At 41.3% G+C, this 26,673-nt stretch overlaps 1 protein-coding gene across 1 annotated transcript in view; it reads left to right on the top strand.

Moving 5' to 3' along the window:
* The window catches only part of LOC145389988 (UDP-glycosyltransferase UGT5-like), a 41,401-nt gene extending 14,969 nt beyond the window's left edge, over positions 1 to 26,432 (top strand). Inside the window, exons 4-13 of the mRNA XM_080265086.1 lie at positions 14,924 to 15,166; positions 18,211 to 18,483; positions 18,742 to 18,935; positions 20,427 to 20,525; positions 23,152 to 23,245; positions 23,487 to 23,578; positions 24,065 to 24,198; positions 24,555 to 24,774; positions 24,897 to 25,040; positions 26,288 to 26,432. Coding sequence (XP_080121212.1) covers positions 14,924 to 15,166; positions 18,211 to 18,483; positions 18,742 to 18,935; positions 20,427 to 20,525; positions 23,152 to 23,245; positions 23,487 to 23,578; positions 24,065 to 24,198; positions 24,555 to 24,774; positions 24,897 to 25,040; positions 26,288 to 26,432 — 1,638 coding nt within the window. The remainder of the gene's footprint in view (positions 1 to 14,923; positions 15,167 to 18,210; positions 18,484 to 18,741; positions 18,936 to 20,426; positions 20,526 to 23,151; positions 23,246 to 23,486; positions 23,579 to 24,064; positions 24,199 to 24,554; positions 24,775 to 24,896; positions 25,041 to 26,287) is intronic.
* The last annotated feature ends 241 nt before the right edge of the window (positions 26,433 to 26,673 follow it).

The raw sequence follows: 26,673 nt of genomic DNA, 5'->3' as shown, positions 1-26,673 counted from the left end.
CGTTATTTGTTTACAGGAGACGCGCCTGGAGGATCATCCTGATCCTTCACAGTTCAAACACTACCACTCGTACAGAAGATATGAAGGTCACGGAGTTGCCATTTACACACACAAATCACACCCACAAACGGAAGTGATTCTAAATTCTACTCTGGAAGCTGTCGCGTGCAGAGTAAAATTTAATAACATGTATCTGTCTATTTGCTCTCTCTACTGTCCTCCACATGGCCCCATTGATAGTGATGCTTTAAACTCACTCTTTGAACATCTGCCTGGAAATAAATTAGTGTTGGGCGATTTTAACGCCCATCACTATCAATGGGGTAGCTTGAGGATTGATGGTTGTGGGGAGCAAGTAGCCGACCTAATACTACAGTCCAACCTCTGTCTTCTGAACGATGGTAGAGCGACTCGTGTAGATGATCGTACTGGTAACTTTTCGGCCATTGACTTATCTTTGGCCTCCCCTGGTATTCATCAAGATTTTTTATGGAATCCTTATGCCGACTCCTTGGGAAGCGATCATTTACCCATCTGTCTTTCTTATACACGCAACATCATTTCGGACCCTCCACCTCCAAAATTTAACTATAAGAAAGCAGATTGGGGATCCTTCTCAAGGATCGCCAATTTAGATATATCTGGGGAGACCATGGATGTTAAGGTCGAAAATATAACCCAATCCATATTGCACGCAGCTGAGGCTGCTATTCCCAAAACTTCTACAGTTCATGCGAAGCATAGAGCACATTGGTGGACGCCGGATTGCTGACAAGCATTAAGAAAACGCAATAGGAGATACAGGATTTTTGATAGTCAGCCCACTGAGACAAATTTTATTGCATACAAACAGGCACGGGCTGAGGCAAGGAGAATAATAAGAAGGGCCAAACGTGACTCCTGGCGGTCCTTTGTGTCCACGGTGACTCGTACAACACCATTACGTAAAGTCTGGTCCACCATAAGAATATTAAATAATAAAGGCCCATATTTCCCAGTCACCACCTTGCAAGTAAATAATAACATCTATGACGAGCCTGTGGACGTTGCTAACATCCTCGCCAGGAGTTTTTCACTTGTAAGTACCTCAGCCAATTATGACCCGCGTTTTCAACATCATAAACGCACGGCTGAGCTACAGATCATTGACTTTGCCACAGAAGACGTAGACTTCCCGTACAACCAAGAGTTTACGCTAGATGAACTGCTCCTTGCCCTTAAATCCTGTAAAGACACCAGCCCTGGACCAGACACCATCACGTACGGTATGATCCAGCATCTTAATCAGGACAACCTGATTAAGATGTTAGCACAGTACAATGAGATTTGGGCGTCTCGAACGTTCCCAAACTCATGGCACTTTGCGCACGTCATACCGATACCCAAAGAGGCTGGTCGTCTTATGAATCCCACTTCATTTCGTCCTATTGTGTTGACGTCTTGTCTATGTAAGGTCATGGAACGTATGGTAAACAATAGGCTTCTTTTTGTTTTAGAGTCGAAGAATTTGTTAAATGATCAACAATGTGGCTTCCGTAAATACAGAAGTTCACTAGATCATTTAATGAATTTGGAGCATTGTATTGCAGAGGCATTTGCCAATAAAGAATTCATGATAGGGGTGTTCTTGGACATCCATAAAGCGTATGACATGACATGGCGACACGGTATATTAATGAAGCTCTATGCTTATGGTTTAAGAGGAAATATGCCTATTTTTATTTCAAATTTCTTAAGGGACAGAACTTTCTCTGTCAAATTGCCCTGTAACGTAACATCGGATATATTTATCCAGGAAAACGGGGTGCCACAGGGAAGTGTGCTTAGTCCTACTTTATTTAGTATTATGATCAATGATATTTTGTCATCAGCTCCCATCCCGAGGAATCTTAAATACTCGCTCTACGCTGACGATTGTGCAATATGGCACTCTTCCCGTAATGCACAATTTTCGGCTGGGCGGATTCAAGCAGCCCTTGACTCCGTCCACCAATGGGCCTTGCAGTGGGGATTTAAGTTTTCCGTACGTAAGTGTGCCGCTATAATCTTCACTAATCGTAACGTACCTAATTTGTGCTTAACTTTGGATAATCAAGCGGTACCTTTTCAAAATTCTGTAAAATTTTTAGGAATACATTTTGATCGTAGAATGAATTTTAAACTTCACGTTAATACTTTGCTCGCTCATTGTGATAAACCATTAAATGTCCTTAAGTACCTAGCGGGTACTACATGGGGTGCCGACAGAAAATCTTTATTAATGGTGTATAAGTCCCTTATTCGATCGAAGCTAGACTATGGCGCACAGGTGTATGGCTCTGCATCTGATACCACCCTGAAAGGATTGGATGTGTTGCAGAATAAATGTTTGCGAATGTGTCATGGAGCTGTCCGGTGTACCCGTGTAGCTCGTATGGAAGTGGAGGCGAATGTGCCTCCCCTCCGTATTCGCCGTGACCACCTGGCATTTTCGTATGGGTTACGAACATTAAAGAAAAGTAATATCGGCAATGTGGCCTGTACCCCCCTGCGTCAATACCACCACCTTCTGTTGGGGGTGCGTCGGCCACTTGCCGCTCGCCTCCACTTACTGACTCAGGAGCTTGGTGTGGACCCCAGTGACTGTGACAAGTTGGTGCTAAAAAATATAGCGCCTTGGGAGCCACCCAGCTTTACAGTGGATGTATCATGGCTCCCAGCACCAAAGGCCAAGGCGCCGGAGGCGGAGGTCCACCACTTGTTTCGTAACATCATTGTTCGTCACTTGGGGTCCCATCAATTGTACACCGACGGCTCCAAGTCGGGTGAATGTGTGGGTGCAAGTGTGTGGTCAACTGAATGTGCCCTCAGGTATCGGTTGCCGACTCATACATCTGTGTTTACTTCAGAACTTTTTGCTATTGACAAAGCCATAGACTATGCTCTCAATTCTAGGCATGACTCATTTGTCATATTTTCAGATTCAAAATCAGCCCTTCAGGCAATTGCTTCTTGCACTACGGACTCTCACGAGATCCAGGGCCGCATCGTTAATAAGTTGCATTCATGCAACAAGTCATTCACGCTGATCTGGGTGCCTGGTCATTGTCGTATCTACGGCAATGAGCAGGCTGACTTACTTGCAAAGTCGGCTGTAGAGCTCGAGGAGACTTGGGACGTTCCTCGTGATCTACGGTCGAGTCTATCTCTCGGAAAGAAATCAATGAATCTTCTGTGGCAAGGTCAGTGGACCAGACTAAATATTCCAACTTGTAAGCCGTACCTGGGCGACTGGGACACTGCCAACCGTCCCAGTCGCCTAGAAGAAAAAGTGTTGGCACGATTACGGCTTAATGCCACCATTTTAACCCACATAAAACCATATATGGAAAGACGCTTCCCACCGCACTGTGACATCTGTAATGCGGTGTTATCTGTCAGTTATATCATCCTGCGCTGTCGGCGATTTATTCGTGAACGTGCTTCACTTATAAATTACTGCGGCGCAGTAGACGTCCCCTTCACCCTTTCCACCATCCTGGGTGATGGGGACATTGTTATGACTGATAAATTGATGGCTTTCTTGAGAGAGACCGGACTGATCAGAGTGATGTGACTTTTTTACTGTGTGGTTATGGTTTTTATCAACGGTAAATATGTATATATTGTAATATTAATTAGGGTTGACAGTTGACATATTATAAATAGTTCCTCCTCCCACCGATCTATTTCTAATATAGATGTCCCCTACATTAAGCCAAGTTCCTTGCCTGACAGTCACCAGCTGATGAGTGCAAGTGTGCAATATGGGAAGGTATTGGGCACTTGCAGTCGATGGTGGTCTGCTGGGCGAGGTTCTTCACTTTTTGTACAAATTATATAAATACATTATATTATCTTGCTTAAGTTATTCTAATTAGGGACGACAGCTGACGTATATGGAAATGTTCCTAACTCGTCTGGTTCCCTTTCATATATTGATGTCCCCTATATTAGGTTGTGCCTCGACTGACAGTCACCAGGTGATGAGTGCAGGTATGTCATGTAGAAAGGCATTACATATCTGCAGTCGATGGTGTTCTGTTAGTTGAGGTATATTTACCATTAGTGTAGGTCCAGCTATTTGTCTCTGTAGGATTTAGTATAGGTTAGCGATTTGTCTGTTAGGTGATTAGTTTTAGGGTCTTTAGATTAGTTTTTCTTTATAATATAAGGTATAAAAAAATATAAAACCAAGAAAAAATTAAAAAAAAAAATACAAAAAAAAAAAATTAAATTAAAATATTATATATATATGTACGTTTGCATGAAAGTGTCTCTGTATGTATGCATGGAAGTGTGGGTGTGTGGGTGTGTGTATATATATATATATATATATATATATATATATATATATATATATATATATATATATATTGTTACATAGCCTATGATTTCATCATCCTTTGTGTAATTTTAACGCACAGTATGCTGCATGTTTGATCACGAGCGTGTTCTGCCTCAGTCCCCCCCTTCTACCGTTGTAGTAGAGTAAGTCGTCCTTTCTGTTATTCAGTGCGGGATTGTCGACCGTTTGTCCCCATCGCTTCATTTGCGCGTCCTTATTACAAGTTGTATCAGGCTCTGCTGGCCCCTATATAATGAGCTCAGTCTCTGCATCATGGCCACTTAGATCTGCTCCTCATTTTGTTCACATCTCTGTCCTCCCCTGTACAGATATTATTATTGTGAGTGCTCAAGAAATCTCCAAACATCTAGCAGCTGTGTGTAATTTGAGTATTACTGTTATTGCATTTTTTCTTGTACTGTATAGCATAAGTTTAATTTGTAGGCCTAGTGAAGTTTTTGTAATTCGTGTGGGGTTCTTTATGTCAGTCATTTTTGATAATAGTTTGTATCTGTAATTATTTATCTGGCATTCACTGAGTATTATCTGGTATCTCATTTTATCAGGGCTGACTTAGATAAATTTACTCTTGCTAATTTCGTGTTAATAGAGGCTATTGCAGTTAACCATATATTTAACCTGTTTTTGCCATTACATTATTCTTATGAGTCCTGAATGTTTTGTTGTTAATTTAAGCATTAAACTTTAACTTGTAATTTTACCTAACTCTTTTGTTTTGAACCTGGAACTTTACGGGACAGTAGTGATTTTTAGCATTCTCACTGAAAGTGTACGTTATCTTTCTCTGTTCCGTAACATAAATTTGGCGACCTCTTATCAGGATATTCAGGATATTATCATAAGGATATTGCTTGATATTTTGTGACTGTTACTTATTCATGATGGCTACTATTACTACACTTGATGAAGCCAAAGATTTTTGTCAAATGTGCAAACAGTGTGTGATATAGAAAACAGAACAAAGAATGAACTTAAGCTTGTTGCTCAACAATTGGGAATTGCAGTTCACTCTCATCATTCTAAAGATCAAATTGTTGGCATGATTAATAAGAGCTTGTTTAATGTAACTCCTCCAAATGAGCAAACGCAGATTGAATTAGCTAAGTTACAGCTAGCCCTGCAGGAGGCTTGTGCTAAGGAGGCGGAGTCTCGTGTTAAGGAGGCTGAATTTCAAGCACGTGCTAAGGAGGCTGAGTCTCAGGCTAAGGAGGCTGAATCTCAGGCTCGGATTCAGGAGGCACAGATACAGGCACAAGTTGAACTTGCTAGGATTCAGGCAGACCATGAGTATCGCATGAAACAAGGTGGAACTGGATCATCTAGCTCTGATGATTTTGATGTGGCTAAAAATGTTAAACTTGTCCCTCCTTTTAATGAATCTGATTTAACAAAGTATTTTCAGTTGTTTGAGAGGGTAGCTACAGGTTTTAATTGGCCTAAGGAGTATTGGCCAGTACTCCTTCAAACTGTTCTCACCGGTAAAGCTCAAGTAACTTATGCATCTTTGCCTCAGGATCAGTCTGATAATTATGATGTAGTTAAGAGCTTGATTCTTAAGGCCTATGAGCTTGTTCCTGAAGCCTATAGAGTAAAATTTAGGACAACTTACAAGCAAGATAAGCAATCCCATGTTGAGTATGCAAAAATCAAAGAAGATCTGTTAGAGCAGTGGTTAAATTCTAAGAATGTGGATTCTGATTTTGGTAAATTTAAGCAGATGATTTTGCTGGAGGATTTCAAAAGGTGTATTTATAAAGATGTAAGCCTATATCTTGATGAGAAAAGAATAGATAATTTGTCTGATGCTGCAGTTTTAGCTGATGAGTATGTTCTCACTCACAAGAGATATTCTAAAGAAAAAGGGAAAGCTGAGAGTAAGTACGTTGCCTTTACTCAGAGTACAGGTAACAGGAAAGAGAATAAGGATGATGTTTCTCAGGAAGTAAATACCAGCTTCACCTCTAGATTTCAGAAAAGTAAATGTACTTATTGTAGTAAGCTTGGTCATACTACGGAGAGATGTTTCAGGAGACAGCGTGATGTGAACAAAAAGGAGTCTTTAAATATTCAGTCAATTGGTCTAGTGTCCACTCTTGAGAGTTCCCAGAATTCTTTAACTGAGTTAACTGAACCTGCTTTGAGGGGTAACTTAAATTCTCATGATGGAGCTCCTCTTTTGAGCAGTAACGTGGGTGACACTCTCAAGAGTTCATGTGCTAATTTCCTGTCTGATGGTTTTGTCAGTCCTCTGGACAGTAATGACAGGAAATCAGTTAAAATATATCGTGATACAGGTGCTTGCCAATCCCTTATGCTGACCAGTGTTCTAGGCTCTAATGTTAATTCCTCTGATGAAACTGTAATCTTACAAGGTGTAGGGAATAATTACTTCTCTGTCCCTCTGTGCAGAGTGAATTTAGAGTCTGGTTTTGTTAATGGTTCCGTTATGGTTGGGTTGGTTGAGACACTCCCAATGTCAGGTGTAACTTTCTTACTTGGAAATGATATTGGTGGAAGTCAAGTGTGTCCAGCTCCTCAGTTGTCTAGTGAGCCAGTGGCTGCGTCCCAGGATTGTGATGTCCCTGATGTGTTCCCTGCATGTGCTGTCACTAGGGCTAAGTCTAAAGTTACTGGTGATTTAGAGGATAATGATGATGATGATGTTATCCTAGCTGACACTTTTCTTGCTAATTTGGACCACTCACCAGATGAGGCAGTACCCCGTAGTGTTGATAATTTGTCTCGTCAAGAGTTGGTTGAGTTGCAGGTTGCTGACCCTGAGTTGAAAGGTCTAGCTAACTCTGCTTGCAGTGAGGAAGAGTCAGCCGGTGCTTCTACTTGTTATTATGTAAAGTCAGGAGTACTTATGAGGAAGTGGAGACCCCCAACAGCATCAGCCGACTGTGATTGGGAGGTTGTACATCAAGTTGTCATCCCTCGTGTTTGTAGGCAGGATATCATTAGAGTGGCTCATGATTCCAATTTGGCAGGACACCTTGGAGTGAGGAAGACTGTGGCACGCATTTTGAAACACTTCTACTGGCCAGGTATCTTCAGGGATGTTTCCTGGTATTGTAAGTCTTGTCACACCTGTCAAGTTGTGGGGAAGTGTAATCAGACCGAAAAGGTTGCACCTCTAGTTCCCATTCCTCCTTTTGAGGCGCCTTTCACCCGTGTGTTGGTGGATATTGTGGGCCCTCTTCCTAAGACTTCTTCAGGATTTTCTTATGTGTTGACCATGATTGATATGGCTACTCGTTATCCTGAAGCCATTCCACTTAGAAACATCTCAGCAAAGAACGTGGTTAAGGAAATGCTAGGGTTCTTCACAAAGTTTGGTCTGCCCAAGGAGGTACAGTCAGACCGGGGAAGTAATTTCATGTCAAACGTTTTCAAACAGTCTCTGAAAGAGTTGGGCATCACCCAGATCACGTCTTCAGCTTACCATCCCCAGACCCAAGGAGCGTTGGAGAGATATCATCAAACACTCAAATCGATGCTCAAGAAATACTGTTTGGAACATCAGAAAGACTGGGATAAAGGTCTTCCATTCGTTGTGTTTGCTGCAAGAGAATCTCCAAATGAATCACTGGGCTTCTCACCTTTTGAACTACTGTTTGGCCATGAAGTAAGAGGACCCCTTAAGCTACTCAAGGAATGCTGGCTGTCGGAGGAAGATGACGTCAACCTGCTGGAGTATGTGATGAAGTTCAAAGAACGGCTGTCCACTGCTTTACAGCTGGCGAGAGAGAATTTAGGAGCTGCTCAGGAGAAGATGAAGACTTGGTATGATAAGAAGTCCAGGTTACGCCACTTTTAGCCAGGAGATCAGGTTTTGATTCTGCTACCAGTTCATGGGCAACCTCTTCAAGCCAAGTTTAGTGGCCCTTATTTCGTGGAGAAGAAACTCAGTGATGTCAACTATGTCATCGCCACGCCAGATCGTAGAAAGAGCAAGCAACTATGTCACATCAACATGCTAAAGTTATATCACAGGCGGGACGAAAATAATCCAGTCTGCACTGTAGCTGTTCCTCCCGAGTCTACAAGTGAAGTTCTCCCATGCAGCATGAACCTGAGTGATAGTTTGGGGAAGAATCCTGATATCATGAATGATCTCCAGACTAAGCTTTCTCATCTACCTCCCAAGGAAAGGCAGGAGTTTTTGGCATTACTGCAGGAGTACCCGCAAGTGTTCCGTGCCACTCCAGGAAGAACCACTGTGTTGATGCATGATGTCGATGTTGGAGACGCAAACCCAATTAAATTGCCTCCTTACCGTGTGAACCCAGTGAAAGTTCCTCTCATCCAGAAGGAGCTTGGCTACCTGTTGGACCACAAGATGATTGAGCCCTGTCAGAGCGAGTGGAGTTCTCCTGTCACTCTAGTCCCTAAGCCAGGTGGGTCACAGAGGCTTTGCATCGACTACAGACGTGTTAATCAGATAACCAAAACAGACACTTACCCTCTCCCTCGTGTGGAAGATTGCATAGACAAGATCGGAAAGGCTAGGTACATAAGTAAGTTTGATTTGTTAAAGGGATACTGGCAAGTACCTATGACTGAACGTGCTAGGGAGATCTCATGTTTTGTAACACTAGGAAAGGCTTTTGCATGTTCTGTAATGCCGTATGGTATGAAGAATGCACCAGCCACATTTCAGAAGCTCATGAATGTTGTAACAGAGGGTTTGGCAGGGTGTGTTGTTTATATTGATGATGTATTAATCTTCAGTGACAACTGGAAAGATCATCTATGCCATGTCAGTAAATTTCTTGACCGTTTAGTTCAGGCTACTCTTGTAGCTAATTTATCAAAGTGTGAGTTTGGTCAAGCTAAAGTTCAGTACCTTAGGTATGTAATTGGTGATGGACATGTTGCACCACCAGGAGCTAAGGTTCAGGTTATAAGTGATCTTCCCAGTCCTAAAAGTAGGAAAGAGCTACAAAGATTTTTGGGAATGGTAGGTTATTACAGGAGATTTGTTCTTAACTTTTCTATTCTTGTATCACCACTTACAGACCTACTGAAAAAGGGAGTTAAATTTGTCTGGACCGATAACTGTGAATCCTCTTTCAACAAACTTAAAGCTATTCTATTAAGTCAGCCAGTGCTCGCTACTCCAAATTTTGCTAAGCCTTTTAAGATGGCTGTTGATGCAAGTGATACAGGAGCTGGGGCTGTTTTGCTGCAAGAGGATGATCAGGGTATTGAACATCCTGTATCTTATTACAGTAAGAAGTTCACTCCACCTCAAAAGAACTACTCCACTATTGAGAAAGAGCTTTTGGCCTTGATTTTGGGTTTACAGCAGTTTTCATTTTATTTGTGTTCTGGTTTTGACCCCATAGTCATTTATACCGATCACAACCCACTGAAATTCCTTAGTAAGTTTAAAGATAAAAATCAGAGATTGACAAGATGGAGTCTACTTCTTCAGGAGTATTCATTAGACATACAACATGTCAAGGGGAAAGAAAATGTTATTGCAGATTGCTTATCTAGACTTTAGACAGATTGTTTTAGAGTAATAAGAAATTTCCTTTGTAAATTTCTTTTTCTTTGTGGGGAGGTGTTACATAGCCTATGATTTCATCATCCTTTGTGTAATTTTAACGCACAGTATGCTGCATGTTTGATCACGAGCGTGTTCTGCCTCAGTCCCCCCCTTCTACCGTTGTAGTGGAGTAAGTCGTCCTTTCTGTTATTCAGTGCGGGATTGTCGACCGTTTGTCCCCATCGCTTCATTTGCGCGTCCTTATTACAAGTTGTATCAGGCTCTGCTGGCCCCTATATAATGAGCTCAGTCTCTGCATCATGGCCACTTAGATCTGCTCCTCATTTTGTTCACATCTCTGTCCTCCCCTGTACAGATATTATTATTGTGAGTGCTCAAGAAATCTCCAAACATCTAGCAGCTGTGTGTAATTTGAGTATTACTGTTATTGCATTTTTTCTTGTACTGTATAGCATAAGTTTAATTTGTAGGCCTAGTGAAGTTTTTGTAATTCGTGTGGGGTTCTTTATGTCAGTCATTTTTGATAATAGTTTGTATCTGTAATTATTTATCTGGCATTCACTGAGTATTATCTGGTATCTCATTTTATCAGGGCTGACTTAGATAAATTTACTCTTGCTAATTTCGTGTTAATAGAGGCTATTGCAGTTAACCATATATTTAACCTGTTTTTGCCATTACATTATTCTTATGAGTCCTGAATGTTTTGTTGTTAATTTAAGCATTAAACTTTAACTTGTAATTTTACCTAACTCTTTTGTTTTGAACCTGGAACTTTACGGGACAGTAGTGATTTTTAGCATTCTCACTGAAAGTGTACGTTATCTTTCTCTGTTCCGTAACAATATATATATATATATATATATATATATATATATATATATATATATATATATATATATATATATATATATATGTTTGTATATATATGTATATATGTTTAAATATATATATATATATATATATATATATATATATATATATATATATATATATATATATATATATATATATATGGCCTTAATAACCAGGGGCTTCGGCCCCAATGGTTGATAGGCCGGGAAAAAAAAAAAAAAGTAAAGGGACAGTTGCATGTCGTAGGCTGGGGATTGTTTGTTGGGTGCTTTCTGTGTCAGTTACGCCTATAGTCTGAGATGAAGTGTGTGTGTGTGTGTGTGTGTGTGTGGTTGGGGGAGAGTGTTTGTAGTGCTGAGTGTAAGGTTAAATATAACTTCTGCAGGTTCAGTCCGTTCTGAGGATAGAGGAAAAAAAAGATGAGCTGTGTTGTTGATTATATTCTATTTTGAGGAATACAGAAATCAGCAAGGACGGAGAAGTGTCACAGTCTGTCCTGAGAGTTTGAGTCAGTCTGGCTGAGCTTAGCAGAATCTGTAACCAAATAGTCAGCTGATAAGGTTGCCACAGTGCATGGTGAAATAATATATGAACAGATAATGATACAATAGATGGAATAAGAATGCGTATGTATATAGTTGTGATGTTAATGAATGAGACCGTTAGATGTTTGCTTGATTTAGGGACCTGAAGAGGGCTGCTCAAGGGCATCATTGTATGCGGGCAGGAAGGTCAGTGTTCAATGGTGTGTCGGAGTATTAACCTTTTGAATTCAGGTGATATCGTTTGCACCTTAAGGATGCCTTTACAAGACGATTTTATTCAACTTAGAAAAGGACTCTCGTTTTAAAAGGGTTCATTGAGGTTATATCTAAGCCATCCAGTTCCAAAAGTCTACCTAACTGAAAATAATTGTCAGAAAATAGTAAAAAAAAAAAAAGTTCTCAGGGTGCTTATATAGGTTACGGAGCATATCTGTGAAAGGTTATCCCTCTCTCGTTAATAGGTTTTTGCCAACATGTCATACATTTCCTTTTGGCTAAGTGGTACTCATTTGATCATTGTGTCAGAGTTATCTATAAGAACCCTCCAATTTGGAATTTGAAGTTATATTTTCTTGAAATCTGTATTTTTCTACTAATCACCATATCAGTGATTGAAAAAGTCTGTGTTACGATTACAAAGCACTTATCATCGCTTGGTCAGCCCTGAGTAAGATAAGAACACGTCGTTTGATCTGTATGTTTAACTTGACCCAGCTTAGGCTTTGGTATTAATCAAGAGTTATTATTCTTTCTCATGGAAACTTACAGAATTAAGTTGGAGCACTATGAATCATATGGTACAAATTAGATAATACTTAATACAAATAAGTTGGTTTGAATATTCGAATGCAATGCTTGCGATCGAGTGAGGCAGTATCTACCCTGGCCTCTTAAGATAACTAATACCATATCCATAAAGGGTCTGGAACAATTCTTACGAAAAAAGTCTCCAGTGCATTACAATTGAATATTATCATGAATATATATTTATATATTGTTTGCCACATTTTTCACTTTAATGTTCATTCTAATTTGGTTGTGAGATGCTTGGTAGCTGTTCGACTGATGGCAAAATGTATAAAAAAGCAGTGTTATCCATAACTTGGTCTCAAGGAGGTTAATGAATACCACCATAGTCGCCCCACCCTCTCCCCCCCACTCCCACCGATAGTAGTGTGTGCCTTAAGTGCCCTAAGTGTGTGCTTTGCTAGTGGTGCGAGAACCACGTAGCCTTGCCATCCTCACCTTTACCGTAGCTTTCATAATTGACAGGTGGGTACACACGCCGGTTGCTACCACGACTCCGTGACAACTAAGGTGCTTTTTGCGGCCACCACAACGATCCGACTATGTTTCTGACAAAATAAGACTATCTAAACCTCCCTTCATCTTCATAGCTTACACCATGATGCATTACTGTGGTCCATCGTGGTACTATACACTGGGTTACCAGAATTCACGTCTAAGCTGCCACGGGCACATCATATTAATTAAGAATCTCAACAAGGAATGGCGAGAACTTTTCCTGGGACCAAGCTTATTTTCCAGATTTATCATAAGTATTTGGATAAGATAGTGGTTGTCCTTTATTGAATACTCGTATATCTCAGCAATGTATAGTCAGCAGAATAAGTTTGTTCATTTGCTACAGTAATCATACCAATCAAGTTTTGTGGAAACACAATGAAGGGCAAAGTTAACAGTAAGGTTTTAAATGGCTAGCCATTAAGAGTAAGTTTTGATTACGGTAGGTTATGAAATATTATACATATCCTGAATAGAATAAATCAGTAACTGTATGTTAAATGTGTCAAAATAACGGCAATGATAACCATGTAACACTGGAGCAAGATCTATGGTGACTGGAGATGTAGGCGGAAGTGGGGTTATTAAGATCTGCTGTAACGATTACTGAAACATGAACAGCCCAAGGATGTCATTCGTATTTTAGCTATGTTGTCGTCAGATAACTTCACGTAATTTCGGTGAGACTTTTTGAACTCGGAGGGTTATTGTAGTCGTCCGTAACCCCTTTACAACATGCCTTCCTGGGTTGAATAAGCTTAATAAACAACTTCAGTCGGAGGATGTTTATTTCTGCTCTATTCTTACCACCATACTGTATTTGTGAATAGTTTTATTTAACTGAGAATGGATCTCTTGTCACTGAAGGTATGGATTAAGGCTACATAGCCCTTTCAATACGTAAAGCCTCTCCTAAGCTGAATAAAGTCACCAGACAGTAGCAAGAATGCAATATGAAAGATAAGTCACTGGAATCAAGGGGTTACGAGTAAAACAGTGCGTATTACTTAAAAGAAAATCATCATCATCGTCCAGACCTCCTTTTTTACCTTAAAGTGGGATGAGGTAGGGCCTAGAGAGCCAGAAAGAGCCTGATAGAATGAGACACTAACCAAAGTTTGCCCAGTTAAATGTGCTATTCCCCTATTTACTTACCATTCAAGTCCCCTGATTCTTGGCTCCACCTGATCGGTCAAAAACTTATTCCGCACTTTGCTTCACATTCAGCTCTCCAGCAGAGTCAGTCTCACGACTGTCGAGTTAATGGGGAGCCAAATCCTGGTCAAACACTCCTGGTCATATACACTAGACTAGTCTAGTCTAGGCCATACGCTTCTCCGCAATGATTCATCCAGCCAACTCGATATGTCAGTTCTTACCTTCAGCAGTTTCCATACTTTCCTTTATCAAACATTCATTTACCATATCTATGCACAGTCTTCTTGGCCTACCACGCCTCTTCCCACCTTCGAAGGTGCTCAGATATTGTATCGTTTCTCATTGTTTATAAATTCTCCAGCATGCCTACCTACGTCGACTTTGGTCACCTAATGGCGGCTATCCACGCTTCTCGATTTCTGGCAGCCTACCCATTCAGTCCCTTATCCCTGAGGTCACACCCTATGACCCTGTCTCAGGTCTTTTTCAGTCTGTCTCTCGCAGTCCCTCCTCCGACGTTCACATTTCTCACCTTCCGCACCATCCGCACCAGCCAGATATTCTCTCACTGCACTATTCGGAAAACCACTGATTTGATACAACAGTGAGCTGTCTGGTCTTACTTGATCCATCACATCTCTTCGCCATGAAAGCCTTTGACTAGCTGAGTCATTTCACTTGCCTAGGCACATCGCAAACACCGAACCACACCTATCCCACATTTTATATTACACCTGCCTTCCCTTCTTATTAAACCTGACTCATCTTTTTTACTATATCTTCCTCATCAGCTTCCCTTTATCTACCTCATTATTTTCACTACACATATTATTAGAACTTCATCATGTTTCAGTACACTTGCTTCACTTGTTGTAGTGCATCTGCTTCATGCGTTTCAGTACTCAACTATTTCAGTACACCTGCCTCATCTGTTTAAGTACATCGGCATCATGAGTTGTATTACACCTGCATTATCTGTTTCAGCACCCCTGCCTCGTGTACTTCATTGCACCTGCTTCACCTGTTTCAGTGCACCTGCCTCATGTGCTTTGGTATACTCGCCTCATCTGATTCAGTACACCTGCCTCATATGTTTAAGAAAGTAGGCTTATACCTGCCGTATCTGTTTCAGAGCAACTACCTCGTTTGTTTCAGTATACCAGTGACACACGAGACCATAACGCTTACCGTGATATGAGGCTGCCAGGCAGTGTGGCGGTGGCGGTGGCGGTGGTTGTGGTGGCCATGATGGTGATGGCCGTTAAGACAGCGACACCAATTGAGTCGACACAAACGACCGTCGCCTCTCGGATCCTGGTGGTGGATCTCTTTGGGACTCGCAGCCACAAGAACTTCATTATGGCCATCGCGGAAGAGCTTGCTCAGAGGAACCACAAGGTAGGCAGCACGGACGAATTTCATTTTAGTCCGCTGAATATTTTATTTAAATATTTTATTTAATTCCTTCACACCCCAGGGCATCGGCTTTACAATATCCGCGCTTGCAAAGCGAGAACGGGAGTTGTATGTGCGTGTGTGTGTGTGTGTGTGTGTGTGTGTGTGTGTGTGTGTGTGTGTGTGTGTGTGTGTGTGTGTGTGTGTGTGTGTGTGTGTGTGTGTGTGTGTGTGTGTGTGTGTGTGTGTGTGTGTGTGTGTGTATGTGTGTGTGTGTGTGTTAGGAAAATAAGCAGTACTGACCCGATTTTGACCAACCTTGGTGGAAGGGTTGAGAGCTAAACAAAGAGTAGCCTGTTATATCTGAAAGCAAGAGGTCAAAGGCCATGGTCATAGGCAAGGTCAACTTGCACTGTTTTTATTATATTCATATCAAACTTTGCGGCACGGTTAAGGATAAGACAATAAAAGGATTCAATTTTGAGAACAATTAATCAAAGGTCAGGTCAGAAGGAAAGGACAGAGGTCATGGCCACAGGGCAAGGGGAATTCAAACAGTTTTAATCCGAATATGAACCATACGTGGTGAAAGGATTAAGAGTTAGGCAAGAAGGAAGAGATTCAATATTGAGAAAAACCAGTCAAAGGAGGTGTTGCCATTAAGACCACCCGACAGGAAATTGCAAGATGACGACGACTATCTGCTTGTGATGTGCCGAACGCGGGCACTTTTACGTAGTCTGTGGGTCTGACATTTTAAGTGTGCAGGATGTGGAAGTAACCACACTGCCGTCAGCCGCTGCTGCCAAGCCAGAAGGGACTCACTGAAGGCAGTGAGAGGCTGTTACCAAGAAGAGACTACCACCATGGAAACTACCAACACATCCACTGTTCGACCACCAACCATATCCACGTACACCACTGCTGCCTATGCCTCCATCACCTTCAAGAAGACACTTCAGATAACTCCAAAGGCGACCGAGGAAGACGGTTCAACCCTGATTCAGCAGTATAACGAAACAGCAAAAAATATTTATCAGTGGCGACAAACTACTTGTGGACCGTTACATCAACTAAATATTAACGACAACGGACTCCCTCATGATCGTCATTCTAGCAACCTTCCTTGTGGACCCAAAACTGGATACCAACAGCCAAAACCAAAGATCTAGGTCACCCTGGCGCTCACCCAAAGAGCATTCATGAGCTTGCTAACGAAGAAGAAAGCAAAGAAGAGGAAGAAGGAGACCGAGCAGAATAGGACAGCACCCATTCAGAGCCAGAGTAAACAGTCAAGAGGACGAAGAAGCTCCACTGAACAAACCACACAGGAAAAAAAAAAAAAACAAGAACAAACCAAACAATGAACCAGACAGCAAGCGACAGAAAACGTCGATCAATCAAGAAAACGAATACAAAAATTTTTACAGCGAACCCAGGCCAGCAGGCAGCACTGATCGGTAGCCTAAAGCCTGTTGGCCACACACCCTACCTCCACAGCACGAAACAGCCAATAAACACACAGGGCAAGCTGGGTTATGCCTCGGCAAACTCTTCCTTCGCCTGAAAATTCTTTCCATCTTCCTATCTTTCCTCTATTCCCACTTCCCATCTCCCCTCCTCCCTCGTCTCTGAATTTTAACTGATTGATTGATTGCAGGACTGTCATTTAGTCATAATAGCATTGCATGATGGAATGAAGAAATAGAAAGAACATTGTAATAGACAAGGAAGAAGTGGATGGAGTGGATGCAAGACCAACGGGTGAGTCTTATGGTAAAAGAAGACGTGGAAGAAAGTGGACAAACAATGTAAGAAAGTATGACTAAGCGAAGTATCGAGTACTGTATTAGGGGAAAAACAAAAACAAAACACTAAATAAGGAGAGTAAAGGGTGAATGAAGTATGTTTAGAGATGAACATGGCAAGGTTTACCGCACTTTTTAACTTTACATTAAACGAGAGGCCAGAATTGTTCAGTGGCAGCGCTCGCGTTTGGCGAAAGTAGAGTTGGCAGTTCGAGCCCGCACCAGGGTAGTGTATTATTGATAAGAGATGCAGCGGTCTCTTCAAAGATCTATCTTTACTCTGCAGAGCTGTATGGTACACTGGTCCTAGCTCGGGTTATTCACCTCTTAATATTCCATGAAATTGCTTTCTACCCCACAGGCATTACATAGCTTAGTTTTGTATATACAGTTTGGCATGTGAGGTGGAACCAAGAATTTAATGAGGTGAAAGTGGGTGTATGGATCATCGTCCTGGGCTCTTTGTTTGACAGTTCTCTCTTCCTGAATCTGACTCCCTCCCACGCCACGTATTAGTGAGAGGATAGGATCATCATCATCATAATCATCATGGTTATTATCATTATCATTATCATTATTATTACTATTGTTATTATTATTACCCGTCCCTGCCCCGGAGGGGCTCGGGGACGGGTATTGTTTTCATTCGGTTCGTTTGTCTGTTTGTCTTTCTGTTAACAAATTTACGCGAAAATTACTGGTGTGATTTTGACAAAGTTACAGGGATGATGGGCTATGGCCTTCTGATCACCTGATTCAATTTTGTGCCAGACTGGGCCAAGGCCCAGGCTATAGGCCCAAAAAATGTATTTAAAAAATACGGGTAAGAAATCTTTTTTTTCGCCATAACTCCTTTCAAATTCGTCATATCGATCTGAAACCAAAACCTAAAGGTGCATCTCTCAAATCTGCATCCTATAACATGCCTCATTACATCAGGGGGTCACCCCCCAAGTTAGCGGTAGGGGGGGGGGTCAATGTCAGGTGGGTTGGACTTAAAATTTCAAATGGGCATAACATCGCCAATTTTCACCCGGTTTACTCTAAATCTGATGTGACATCTTAGACTAGATAAACTACTGTGTTTATATATCATCCCTAAAATGACTGCCGGGGAGGGGTTTGTTGTGCCTTGGCACCTCTCCTTGTTATTATTATTTTGATAGTGATGATAATGATGATTACGTACAACAGTCAGCTTGGTTACAAACTATTAACTTCTTCAATTTGTCCACAAAGATAACCTACCTGACCGGCTTCGAGTCAACACACATCCGACCCAACGTGAGGGAAGTGTACATACCCAACACTAATTTCTTCAATTCTCTGTCCAACCTCTTCACCTCCAACTCCTGGGGCATCACCGGGGATGCTCTTCGCCTAATGCACACGAGCTGCGCTCAGGGTTTAGTATCGCCAAAGTTCCAAAGCATCCAGGACGAGAAATTTGATCTTGTCATCCTGAATGTCGTCTTCTCGGATTGTTTTTTACTTTATGCATATACAAATCAGGTGATGCTTCAACTTGTTTATGTATTATTACCTTAAATTATAATATTGGTGGCTTATGTTAAATCCAAGATGAAAAAAATAAAAACATTCCGTAACAAAGCTTGATGTAACTAGGCTTAACTAACGTAAGAAATACTTTTTTGTCGGCCTTGGTTTGTTAGGTAAAACCTCGAAACCCCAGAACTTACAAAATATATAAATCGTATATTACAACATACGGTAAGAGCTGTTCCATTTATATTCGATCATGATTTTCAGATCCCGGTGATATATGTGTCTGCCAACCAGGTCCAAAGCATGTATAATGATCTGGCAGGCACCCCTTACTTTCCCTCCATAGGAGGTAACCACTTCCTGGACCTGGAGTTTCCACTGACCTTCACCGGTAGAATGTTCACCGTTCTGGTCGACCTGTTCGCAGCTACATGGGGCTACTGGCAATACATCCCATCGTAGGCTAAGCTTCCTTTCTTATGCACTGTTCACTTTAGGCGTAAAAATTGCTATCTCCCCAGTTGAATGTTAAACCATAACAACTAATTAAGTGCTAGCCACTATAAAATGCCCTGGAAAGGATGCTGAGCGATAGCATTGCCTTTTGACGCCATTGAGATACGCTAAATAAGCTGCAAAAATATCTCCGCTTAATTAAAATGAATGTAGTAACCTATACGGGAGTGCCATGATAATATTTCTCTTGTAGGATATGTTTCGTGCAAAACTGCTTTAGAAGAGAAGATACTTGTTGTCTATCCTTACTACGATGATGTTAGGCATACATCAGGAGGAGAATTAATACTTCTGATCTACAACAAATAAATCGACAAATATCAATAACTGCAAATATAAACTTGATTTGAAAAGGTCACCAATATTTCCCAATTTATTGATTGCCAGAGATCAGTGTTTGTGGTAGTATCTCTTATCTCTAGTTGTAGATATATCAGTCAGCATGAGGTCCATTGCAGGATCAGACCTTGTTGTTGGGAGAGCATTACTAAGAATATATCTCTTAATTTGGTTAAGTATGCATCAGGGAGGACTGTTTGTAGTAAGGGTATGTACCGTATGAGATGCGTTGTAATGGCCATATTTGTGTGTATGTGTGTGTGTGTGTGTGTGTGTGTGCCATTGGTATGAACCATTATGGTGTAAACGTGTGGTATCATGTGAAAAGACATACTCTCAGTAACAACTTTCAAAATCAGCCAGAGGTGGATACAAACACACACAAAGGACACCTCAGATCGGGGGGGGGGGGGAATGAGGTAATAACAGAAGCATCGTGGCTACACTACTCTCAATTAAAACGTAATACTGTTGAGGGTAAAATGGATCTCCTATTTTAACGCTGTCCATATCTATTTCCAACAACTCAACACACACACACACACACACACACACACAAAATGTTTCTGCATTCCTCTAGATGCTTACACATTCTCACGCATACATAGGTGCGTACGCATCTACGGAAATCCGTATTTTTGGCTGGCTGCGGTTTCTGAACGTTCATATTTCCTAAAGACAATGATTTGGAACTTCCTCAAGATGAATTCTTGTGAAATGAAGCTAGTTTAGTTTAATCATATTAATGGGCATACTTAATAATAATGCATATTTCCTTTTGATTAAAACACTTGAAGAAATAAGTTGGAATTCTCTGCCTTACAAAATAAAAGCCTTGTCCTTGAAATTTCTTTTATACGAAGTTATTTTGAGTTCATGCAGTTTTGTTGAACCTGAACTGAATTAAAATCATTTTTTTTAGATTTATGTAATAGTGTATTAATCATTCATCACCTCATTCCGGGTTGGCAACTACATTCACACCTCCATTAGACAAAAATTTCTATTTAACATGTACAACTATATGACGATGAGTGTAATGTTAACTTTGTCTCTGGTACATTTAATGGGTCTTGTGTGGCTCTCGTGTTTAGGATGGATGCTGACTTGCGATCTCGCAAGCTGTTTCCAGATGACGTGCCCAGCTTGGCCGAACTGAGGGTCAACAGCAGCAGCCTCTTCATCACTAACAGGTGGGAATATGAACTGCCGTCGATATGCATTTATACACAGGCAAAAGTAGATACGTAATGATTAAAAGACTTGAATATTTCTGATTATTAGAAAAAAGAGCTGAATTCATATTCTGAGGCATCGGTAGTGCTATTTTTTCACTGCAAGAAAATATGTCCGAGGCAATCAAAGGTAAGATGTATTCGCTCTTACACACAGTATGTCACATAATCAACGGCATGGTATATTGTGTGTATAAAACAAACCATGAAATAGACACTTAACTGTAAACATAGCTATTTAGAAAAAGATTGAATACGTGTTACTGTTATAAACCTCAGATACATGAAACGTGTGTGGAAATGATCAAATTACTGAACACCGAAATTATATATATCATCTATAATGAAAGTGAAGTGAAAAAAAAATAGAAGTAAAGGCACTTTGCTTATAGATATATTTACAGTAATAATGTCAAAACATGAAGATCCTGTGTGCAAATGAATATATTGTTTTTTACTACCCAGTCCCTGTAACTTGTACTTAAAGTGCTGAAAAATACTTCTTTGTTAATGGAGAGGAACCGAATTCAAGAACTCAAGGAGGCTTAACAAATGGTTTTAGTGATACAATAATCTGATGCTAACAGCAGGCAGAGCTGCAGAGAAATAAGTTCCTCTCCCCAACGTCGCTTATTTTATACACTGACGCGACGAAACATAAGCTGAAACTTGTACAGTGTAATGCCTCACGCCGCCTCTCATCCCAGAACATGCTTAGATGCTGTGACATAGGAACAGCTACTTGGGCATCCACAGCACCTGCCCCATTCCTAAATATTAAATTGCAGATGAAATTTCGGTTCCCCTCCGAACTTATAGAAAGAAGCTATCCAACAGAGTATCTAGCTAGGCTGAATGGTTTTTCCATGAACCAAGGGGCACCACAAGATCGCTACCACATCCCTTCATTCCACCAGTGACATCATTCATTAAAGGCAGTAAGGTGGCAGATGCATTTTTCATGCTGCAACGCACCACTTTATGCTTGAATGTTTATCTATCAACAATAAAGCAAGTTACATCCTGGGCTCTATAAGTGGAAGTGGCCGGTAAATTTCCATTAAGTCAAACTTGCCAAATAATTTTGCACTCTCAAATTTATCACAGCAGTCATCAACTCTGGACAGTGGATAAATGTCTGTCTTATTCACGTTTCAGCAGTCAAAGCCATGTGAATGGATCTGTTAGTCGTTGTTTTCAACATAAATATATGACATTCTATTAGAAACACTGATGTCTACCTGCAGAATGTATTGGGTATGTATGATCCACGCTGCTTGATCTCTGGCAGCCTCCCCATTTAGTCCCTAAACCCTGAGGTCACATTCTGTGACCTCGTTACAGGTTTTTTTTCGGTCTGCCTTTCGCAGCCCTATCCCCGACGTTCAAACTTCTCATTTTCCTCACCCAATTGTCATCCTCCATCCTCTCGACATGTCCAAACCACCTCAGTCTGTCCCTCCTCATCGCAACACACACCAGTCCCATCTTTCCTCCCAGCTCTTCAGTCGTAAACCTAGACTTACTAAGCCTCCCATCCGAGGAAGCACTACACATCCATCTAATCTCTGTCATTTATGTACGTCTGAACCTATGAATATCCTCTTCATTTACTGTCCAGGTCTCATTACCATACAGCATTACACTCCTAACACATGCCGGATATAAAGATCCCTTAACACAGAGAGAGAGCCTAACACATTCCGCATACAAAGATCCCTTAGCACGGAGGGAGAGCCCTATTACATGCCGCATTCAAAGGTCCCTTAGCACGGAGGGAGAGCCCTCTCAGTGTCAAGAGGGGCAACAGCTCCTTGAACTTCCTCCAACCACTCCTTACCCTAGCCACAGAGCTTGCTCCAGCCCCACCTCCAGCACATAACATGTCCCTCAAATAACAGAACTCTTCCACACACTCCAGAGACTCTCCAGCAAGATCAGTCCTTTCACGATCGACAATCGCCATGGTTATTGTAAGCTAAATATACTCTTGAGAACGAGAAAAAAAGAATACTGCTTGTCGAGGAGGGTGATCAGTAAGAACAATAGCTGGAGGCTGGAACTTTCTCATCTTTATTTTTCTCCAGGGCGGGTTCAGTGTAAATGCTTTGTCAAGGGAGGGGGCCCCCCACTCCAAAATACTAGTTTAACTAATCTTTCGAAAGGAAAAGTTGAAATATGGACATGAATTTGGCCAGAAATGAAGGCTAATGCAAAACACATTGATTCATATTACTGTAACTTAACAATTTTATAATATTTTTTGGATTTAATGGTCCTTTAACTAATATTTTAGTTACACTGGTTGTTCCTGTGGACAAAAGAGTACAGATTACACAATTTCTGAAAATTAAGAGTAAAATGCCCGCTGTTCGTTTTCGTATAGTTTACGGTCAATATAAGATTATTTCATCAGACCAGCTGGAAAGTATGTCTTCAAATTGCCTTGATTGTTGTGGTTTAAACCCGAACCACATTGACATCATGGTTATACTCGTGGTTCAGTGAGTACACAATTATTTTGGAAGATATTGCCAGGGTCTGGATAGCGTATGTAATTAACTGAGACTGTTCGTGTCCTCAGCGTGCGGACTTTGGAAACGCCGGCGATGCCCTACACCCCCACGGTGGTTCACGCTGGAGGTATCCACTGCCGCCCCTCACAGCCCCTCCCCCAGGTGAGTCCTTCTCCGCCTGACGTTGAGGTAGCAGTCTTCGAGCTGAAAGCTTAGAGTTTAAAGTCTAATCACGTTAGATTTTCAAAGTAAAGATAATCCTGAGTGTAGGAATGCTTTGGGAACAAATTTCAGATATAATTATTCCTAATATATAAAAGTATTTTAAACTGCTTCAGTTACTCGTTATTTGCAGAAATATTAATTTGTTCATATTAGAAAATTATTTTGCCTTATTCTGGAGGATCTGGAGGAGTGGGCAGTTGGTTCAGGTACCGAAGGTTTCATCTACTTCAGCCTGGGATCCTTGGTGAAGCCTTCAGACATGCCAGAGAAGTAAGTACCACTGCAGTTCTGTTACCTAGTCGTAGCGATAATGAAGTAATTCAGTTTTTGTTTTTCCTGTGTTAATATTTTCTATCAACCACGAAACTCTGGAGGAGGACTCATTTAACAAACATGTTTTCTCAAGTGCAGTAAAAGAATACGTGTATGATATGTGAAATGGCTGGAAGACTTACCTATTCGTAAGATACAGGGAAAATAGAATATTAAAGGCAGCATAGCAGATCAAACATGTCCTGCTGGATGTATTAAGTGTGTGTGGTGACACCTAACGAGTGGTGGTGGTGAAGGAATTAATTGTCCGTGTGGTGACAGGTAACGGTTGGTGGTGGTGAAGGTATTAATTGTGTGGGTGGTGACAAGTGCTGGGTTGGCAATGGAGGTATTAATTGTGTGTGTGTGTGTGTGTGTGTGTGTGTGTGTGTGTGTGTGTGTGTGTGTGTGTGTGTGTGTGTGTGTGTGTGTGTGTGTTGCCAGGTACCGGTCGGTGTTCCTGAAGGTGTTCTCGTCGCTGGAGCAGCGAGTCCTGTGGAAGTGGGACGAGGAGACCATGGAGGGACTCCCGCCCAACGTGCGGCTCAGCAAGTGGCTTCCCCAGCAGGATGTGCTCGGTCAGTTTCTGTCAATGTCAAATATACATTAGGTGCCTAGGATTAAAAAATATGACGAATGCAAAGTTAGATAGTATCAACGCAGTGCCCAGTAATATGGCATCACATCCATTCACTCAACATTCAAAATTTTGAAATTTTGGGCTCCACCGCACAAACCACTTGGTCCACACAAAAATGTATCTCATAATACATCTTGAATAGCAACCACGATGTTATCTGTCAGTTAAAAATAATTTGTGTAAGCAGTGTGCACTGCACTGTTTAGAGTTTCATAAAGTTTTCATTCTTTCAGTAATATTTGCATTGTCCTGGCCGTTATACTGTATATATATTTCTATCCATGGGACTTCTAGGTCACCCTCAGTTAAGGCTATTTATGACACACGGGGGCCTCTTGAGCCTGCAGGAGGCTACCTACCACGGAGTTCCTGTCTTTGGTTTTCCGGTTGCGGTTGATCAGAGAACCAATATTAAAAAAGCACAACGTGAAGGTTGGGGCCGGGCACTGAGCTGGGAGGACCTGACCTACGACACTCTTCGCAACAATATCCTAGATGTCATACAAAACACAAGGTCAGCCAGATTACTTTTGGAGTCCTTCATGGAAAAGTAAGAAACAATGGTTATTTCTAGGATATGCTGGTCGTTTGTCATTTGTGTCGAATCAGTGCGTGTGGCTCTCATTTTACTGTCAGGATGAGGGTGGAAGTTGTACGTCGGTCGGGCGTGATGCGTGACCAACCAATGTCACCGGGGGCCTGGACCACCTACTGGATCGAGTACGTCATCAGACACCGCGGTGCCACCCACCTCCGCTGCCCTGCCGTCCATATGCCATGGTGGGTTTTTCATAATGTCAAGGCTAGTTCTCCATGGTCATTATCTGTATCTTCATTTGATCTTCCTTTATCCGACTTTACTTTTACCTAAAGATTGCTGTTTTTTCTTATATATTATAAAATTCACCCACAAAAAACATTGTACCAGCCGCTGTCTGTCTTTCAGACTGAAAGTTAAAGTATTGTAAACTAAAGAGAATTTGATTTTCAACATCTCTCCAATGAAGTTACGGCTGGGGTTCCTAGAGATGGTGCTGTAGATGGCTTTTGACACCGTTCTGAATTTGCTGTGACAGGTAGAAGTAGAGAGATGATAGTTTACTTTGTTCGTCAAAACTTATGTGAGGATGAATGATATTGCTTTGTGGTTGGTATCCTTCGCTTTCTTTCGCTTCCTTTGTCCTCTTCGTTCTTACATCTCACGTCTCATATTCTGTCATTCATCCTTTATCTTATGCACCCTATTTCAGTTGTATTTCCTGTCACCTACAGCTTTGCACTAGGAAGGAGATTCTGATGCCCCTGTATTACTAATGGTTAAAAAGATATACGAGTCAGGCTGTGTGTGTGTAACCCTTCCTCCTGGCCTTCTGTAATCAAGGTCAGGTGTCATTTTTCAGGACTCCACTGTGTTGACATCTCCCACTGTGAGCTGGTTGACTGGTATGTTTATTTAAAAAAAGCATGTCTTTCAAAAAAGGGAAATTGACCCAAGGGATAGCGGTACTCTGGCATCTGTGCAACAAAACTCTGTTCACCTTAACTAACCGTAAATCTTGCATATACCAATCGCGAATGCAAAACAGTAGCAAGAAATTAACAATAGATTATGGTGCTAGTCACGAAGTGCTATGTAAAAGTTGAAGAGCAACCGTATTCTCATATTATAGAATGCCATTGAGGTATTGTACGTGAAATGAACTTCAAAAGGACGAAAATCTCCGTCATGTTTAAGTAAATGAACTATAAATAATTCTTTTTCCACAGTACTCTAGTCAAGCCTCTTATTATTTACTTTTGTATTCCGTGCTGGGTTTTCCAGCGTCCCTTATAATACTTGCTCACTAATGGCCGAAATCCACCTTCTAGAAAGTCATCTTTCACAAACGATGGTTCATCAACTATAGTTCTCTGTTCTACTCCCCACACGTCACTGCTTACCGGATAAATCTTTCCCCTATTCCCTTAACTAACCAGACACACACTGATATCAACTATTGTGTTAATGAGCCATTATTGTGACGCAGGTACCAGCTCTACAACGTGGACGTGTGGCTAACTGTGGTGGCGGTGACGGGGATGCTTCTGTTGCTGGTCTTCTGGCTCGCCTACGGGTGCCTTCGTTGTGTTTTCTCCCATTGCCTGGCTCGCACAAAGTCTAAGAGAGATTGAACAGTTACTGTAATCTGCAGTGCAATTAACATTTACCCTTTCAACCCTAAGTCGCCATTAGTATTTTATTCCTGCTGCTATTTGGCGATATTAATAATTACCTCCGCCAACGAAGTTGGAGGAGGTTATGTATTCACCCTTGTTTCTCTATTTGTTTGTCCACATGATATCTTCAGAAGTTCTCAATAAGTTTCAATGAAATTTTGTGGAAGGGTGGGCCGTAGGCCAAGAATGAATTGAT

This window comes from Coenobita brevimanus, chromosome 14, assembly GCF_032717465.1.
Source record: "Coenobita brevimanus isolate Jiangsu-jjx chromosome 14, ASM3271746v2, whole genome shotgun sequence".
NCBI classification, from domain to species: domain Eukaryota; kingdom Metazoa; phylum Arthropoda; class Malacostraca; order Decapoda; family Coenobitidae; genus Coenobita; species Coenobita brevimanus.
This window is presented reverse-complemented; position numbering and strand designations above follow the sequence as displayed.